Source organism: Belonocnema kinseyi, chromosome 5 (assembly GCF_010883055.1).
Source record: "Belonocnema kinseyi isolate 2016_QV_RU_SX_M_011 chromosome 5, B_treatae_v1, whole genome shotgun sequence".
Classification (NCBI taxonomy): domain Eukaryota; kingdom Metazoa; phylum Arthropoda; class Insecta; order Hymenoptera; family Cynipidae; genus Belonocnema; species Belonocnema kinseyi.
The window spans coordinates 115,326,472-115,332,471 of record NC_046661.1 but is presented as its reverse complement, the minus strand read 5'-3'; the positions used below and the strand labels follow the sequence as shown (position 1 = coordinate 115,332,471).

The 6,000-nt window shown below is 26.1% G+C and overlaps 1 protein-coding gene across 1 annotated transcript in view; it reads right to left on the bottom strand.

The window, feature by feature from the left end:
- The window catches only part of LOC117173845 (merlin), a 31,503-nt gene that overhangs the window by 9,674 nt on the left and 15,829 nt on the right, over positions 1–6,000 (bottom strand). Inside the window, exons 5-6 of the mRNA XM_033362492.1 lie at positions 4,299–4,508; positions 4,090–4,196 (exon numbers count right to left, since the gene is read on the bottom strand). Of these exons, the coding sequence (XP_033218383.1) occupies positions 4,090–4,196; positions 4,299–4,508 (317 nt within the window). The remainder of the gene's footprint in view (positions 1–4,089; positions 4,197–4,298; positions 4,509–6,000) is intronic.

The window sequence follows — 6,000 nt, the reverse complement described above, 5'->3', positions numbered from 1 at the left end:
TGGAAGTTGGTTGGAGAACTCCGGCGAGTAAATTTTAGCACATTGCTGTTGTTGCTATGTTTCCAATTTGAAATTTATCTTTTATTTTTAGGACCAAAAAAAAGAAAATCATTTCACACCGAAATTTCATGAACGAACTTAGTCACTTGATCTCGACTTTATCGACGTTCAAAATTTCTTTTTTTCTCCGCTAGAAATCGCTAAAAATGCCCAAAAAATAATGATAGGTTACGTGTGTGCAGATACTTATTTGTTAATTTGCAACGAAGGTGCAAATTTTATTTCTTATATTAATTTTTTTCAAGGTTTAGACGATTTAGTATAAAATTGGTGTCAGTGCTCAATATGAACGAATAAAAAAAAATCTAAAATGCATCAAACCAAAAATGCTCTGCAAAGTGCTATAACTCGAATGGTAATATCCTATTCCATCAATTTATAAATAAACTTTCTTTAAAATTACCAATATATTGATGTATACAAACGTTCTTTAGTGCTTTTTATTTTATGTGTTAAAGTTTAAACACGATATCTCAATTCGCGTGGACGCAGTGAACACCAAAAAAAAAAATGTTCATAACCGGGGACTAGTTTGGTCACGTGGTCACCGAAGAGCATGCCCTTAAAAGTCTTCAATGGTGAACATAAAAAATGAAAGCGTTGATTTTTTGTTTGGAAATTCTTATAATTAATAGCATATGTAACATTTTGTTTTCTTTATAAAAATGGGAATGGCGATCCTGGTGTCTCGGGTAGTAGAGTAACAAAATTGTATTCAATAAGGCATAGCTGAAAATAGTTGAAAAAATTACGGAATTACTTCCGGAAGAAAATTAATTTTCTAAGAAAAGATGAATTTTTGACAAAATATATCAAATTTCAACCAAACAGTTAAATTTTCAAATAGAAAAGATAAATTTTTAATTAAAAATATCAATTTTTAACAAAAAATAAACTAGTTACATTTTCAGGTAGGTAAAGTAATTACCAACGAAAAAAAAACGAATTTTTAACGAAAAAAATTGTTCAAGTTTCAACCAAAGAAATGAATTTTCAAGTACAATGATCAATTTGAAAAAAATGAATTTTCCGCCAAAAGAGTTCAACATTCAACCAAATAGTTAAATTAAAAATGAAAAAGTTAAATTTTCAACCAAAAGTGGGAAACCATCCCGGGTGACGAAAACTTAAAAAAATTCGAACTTCATTTAAAACTGAAAAAATTTATTGTGATATTAAAACTTGTTTATACTCAAATCTTAAAAAAATTTTATTATTTGAAGTCAACTTAAATTCCTTAAAAACCAATGATTTTTCAATTTCTAATTACACTTTCTAAAATACAAGCATTTCAATTTTAATTGCACAAATAAAACATATGAAAGGGAAAAATAAAAAATTTAGAGTTAAAAATGAAAATTGAGAACTTTAAAATTGTAACCATTTAAAAGTACCAAAATGTTCATTTACTGATGCATCAATTTCAGATAGTTTAATTTTTATATTGTTTTATTTTAAACTCAATTTTGGACTTAACAATTTCAATTCTTTCTTTAGAATTATTATTCATTCTTGAAATTTCTCAATCAAATATTTTTCAATTTAAAAGGATTTAATTGCTTAAATCTTCAACTAAAAATCGGAAATTTTAAAAACATTACATTAAAAATTAAAATTATTACAGGGTGGCCATTTAAATCGACAAAATAAATTCCCGGCCATACCCCGGTTTTTTCCCGGTTCGCAAACATTTTTCGCGGTCAATGAAATTAAAAAAATGGAACACTAAAGCTAAAAAAATGATCACTTGAGGTAATAAAAATTGAGCTGCAAATGAAAGCACTCAAAGTGGAACTGTTAAATTTTGAACTTTTAAAATTGAAATTTAAAAAATTTAATTAAAAAATGTATTCAAATTCTCAATAATTTACGTGTATAAAATTAGAGGTACTAACATTTTTCAATCTAAAAAAATATAAATCTACGTTATCATTTTCAATGCTCTGAATTAAAAAATCAATGAACTTTAAATTTTCAAAATTATATAATTTTAAGGAATTTTAAGCTAGAAAAATTAAATATTGAAAAATTGAAAAAATTTTACCTGAACACTTCTTAAATTAGAAATTCAATTATTTTCTTTATAAATAGTTTAAACATCATTGTAAAGCTTCGAAATTTTCAGAGCTTCTAAATATCTGTCGAAATTAATTGAATTTTTTCTACAATTTTCAGAAAATCCTGCAAATTTTAGAACATTTGTTTACAATTTGGATGTATAAATAACAATTTAACATTTATTACTTGTAGGCGAAATTTGAGTAATTTTAAGAGATACTTACAAGTTTTGAAAAGATTCAAACTTAATGTAAAACTTGCAATGGTAGCCTAATATAAAAGAAAATGAAGATTTTCTCAGATTTTAAACAAAAAATTAGATATTTTTCAAGAATTGTGACAGGCTTCAAACGAATAAAAACATTTTCTTAAGATTCATAGGAAAATTAAACATTATTTTGCATTGCGAAAAATTGTTTTAAGAGAATACTTAAAAAGGTTTTCAAAGATTGAAACAAAATTTTCAAAAAAGATTCTAGAAGATTTTAAGAAAACTTTCTGAAATTTGCATGATAATTTTTTACCTTTTTAAAACTCCTAAATATCTCTTAAAATTACTCAAATTTGTTCTATAAATTTTAATTTGTAAATTATACATCCAAATTAAAAAAGTCCACTTACAAATTAAGCATTTTTCAAATACAACAATTAAAATTGTAACGTTCAAAGTTTAAAGGCTCTTCGAAAATTTAACGATTCCAGGCTTTCTATGTTAAACAATTAAGTTAAAGATTCTTTGCTTTTAATTATTTCGTTTAAATTTGTCCTAAATAAAAATTCAAATATTGCTAAATATTCAATAATTAATCTTTTTTTAAATACAAACTTCAAATTGAATGGGTTAAAATTGGAATATTTTAGAATGAAACAATATTTTAAATTTAATTTTAAGTTGAAAATAGTTAATAAACTTTCGTCACACTTTTACATTTGTATAATGACTCAGACTTTCAAATTGAAACAGTTTAAGTTTTAACGTTAAAATATGAAAATTCTCAAATTTTGAAGTGGTTTAAAATCATTTTGCCAAATCGTCTTTGTTCACTTTTATTACTTAAAGTACAGATAAATTAAAAAAAAAGATTGATTAAATAAAAATTTTTAAGATCAAAGGCTTTTATTTTTGATTTGTTCAAGTCCTTAAGAAAACATTTAAAAATTCTTTAAATTAAAAATGTAAGCGTAAAAATAAAAATTTTAAATGGAAAATTTTTAAAGTATACAAATTTTGAACTACGCATTGTTAGCTAAATAATAGCATAATTGAAAAACATAACAATTCAAATAAGTATTTAACAATTGTTAAAATCGAACGTGGACAAATTTTTCTTCCACAAGTTTGTAAAATTACCGGTAAATAAAATTCACTGTTATTTCCCGATTTTTCCCGGTCTCAAAAAATTCCCGGTTTCCAAGCGGCCACCCTATAATATAAAGAATATAAAACAAGATAGCTGTAACATGATCCCATTTTTTGAAAATGTACAAGTTTAAGATTTTTAATTCGGAATTTTTCTATATTTACATCTACAATTATTTAATTCAAAGATGTCTATCATGGCCTTTAGCATGAACATTAAAAATAATTAAGTGAAAAAATGTTTTAATATCACCATTTTTGGTAAGTCGATACATATATTATTTAGAAGTAGCATATGATGAAGTATCAAGTGACATTCAAATCTTCAGAATTTTAAATATTGTGAGAAATATTGTGAACTAGAGATTAATTATTCTAAACCCTTTGAAACTATATACTTTCTAATTGGAAACTTTAAAAAATTACAAACGCGCGAATAATGAAATAAGGGAAACTTTTAACTTTCAACCAAATAGTTGAATTAAAAAAAAAAAAAAAATGAATAAAATCGGAAAAATGTATGGATGGCCCCTACCAGGACGAGTAGAAGTTGGCACATTCGAGCCATGCGCTCAAAGATTAAAAATAAAGGCATCAGTTAAAAAAGTTACCTCGATTTTTCTTCCTTGGCCTGGGCCTTCATCTGCTGGACCTCCATCGAGTCGGGTTTCCGCCTCCGCATGAACAGGTCATGGTTGCCAATGCACAGGTCCAGAATCTTAACAAATAATATGCGCGCACCTTTGTCACTATTACGCTCCTCCAATCCTAAAACTACCATTCCCTTCACCCAGCTGCCAACATCTGATTGTTTCTTTACCAGTTTGTTCATCCGAACTTTCTGCGAGAAGAAGACAAAATTCGGCGAGGACTTCTCCACCGGCTTTATCACAAATTTCTTGTCGTCGAAGCTAATGTGTCGGATCTCGGACCACGTGAAAGTCGTCTTCGGCGCCAGCTTGTTCTCCTTCTCGTAAATGTTCAGCCCCAGAGCGGTCACTCCTAGCCACAGGTCGGTCTCTTTCTTATTCTGAAAAACAATCATATTCAATTCCAAACAACTAAAGTAACTGGCTGGAATCACAGCGAAAAAAAGATCTCAAAAAAGGGGAAATCGGGTAATTTTTTCACGAAAAGAGGGGGAAAATAGAGGGAACATTATATATTTATTTAGACATTTAGAAAAAAAATAAATAATCTTTTTCAAGGTGTCCACTCAAATCCTGGAAACAAATTACCTGACCATTCCAGGTACACGTTTTTTTTCCAGATATCATTTTTCATGGCACGGAGTCATTAAAATATTTCGAATTTTTTAAAACAATCAATTCGAAATACATACAGATTCGTAAGTTTATTAGAATTAATGGTTTTTTTTCAGTTTCTGAAAAATTAAATTCACCGAATCAACATCGATTAATTAAATAATTAAATAATACTGAAAACATAACAATTCATTTCTTGCATTTGTCTCTGAAGTACTAAATAGTTACATTTCAAATAAAAAGGATCAATTTTCAACCATTTGGTTGAAGTTTGAACTAAAAAATCACAGCTTTTAACAATAAATTGAATATTTAAATTTTCAGTTAAAATAATGAATTTTTCACAATATTAAAAAATTAAAATCTAATCAAAGTAAAAAATTTTCATTTAAAATGCTGAATCTTCAACTGCAATAGATCCATCTTAAACCTTACAGATACATTTTTACAAAAGAGTTGAACTTCCAATCATGTTGTCTCATTTTCAACTGAACACATCAATTTACAAATAAAATTATGATTATTTAATTAAAATACTTGAATTATCTCTCTAAAAAAATGAATTTTCCAACAATAAGATTAATTTGCAAACAAAAAAATTAATTTTCTATTAAAAACATACGATTTACCAATAAAATACATAAATTTCCAATGAAATAGTTGACTTTTCAACAAAAAGAGACAAATTTTTAGCAAACAGTTGGATTTTGAATTAAAAAAATATATTTTCAAACAAAAATAGAGCAGATATATTTTCACTTAAAAGCAATTAATTTTTAACCAAACTGATAATTTTTTTAATTCAAATGATGCATCTCCAACAGGAATAATTGTATTTTAAACAAAAAAGATAAATTTTCAACTAAGATGATGAATCTTTACCTGTAACAGTTGAATTTTTAACTACAGTGATGAGTCTTTAACTGGAATAGTGGAATTTTCTACCAAAAAGATAATTGTTTAATAAAATGATGAATATGTAACTGTAATACTTGAATTTTCAACCAAAATGATGAATTTTGAAACAAAAAGATTAATTTTTTACCAAAAAAGAAGATGTTTCAACAAAATAGTTAAATTTTGTATGAAAAAAGACAAATTTTCAAGAAAATAGTTGAATTTTGAACTATAAAACAATTTTAACAAAAAATGGAATAGTTCAACTTTCAGTTAAAAAAAATTAATTTTCAATCAAACTGAAGAATTTTCAACTAAAATTATAAATTTTTAACTGGAATATTTGAATTTTAAACCAAA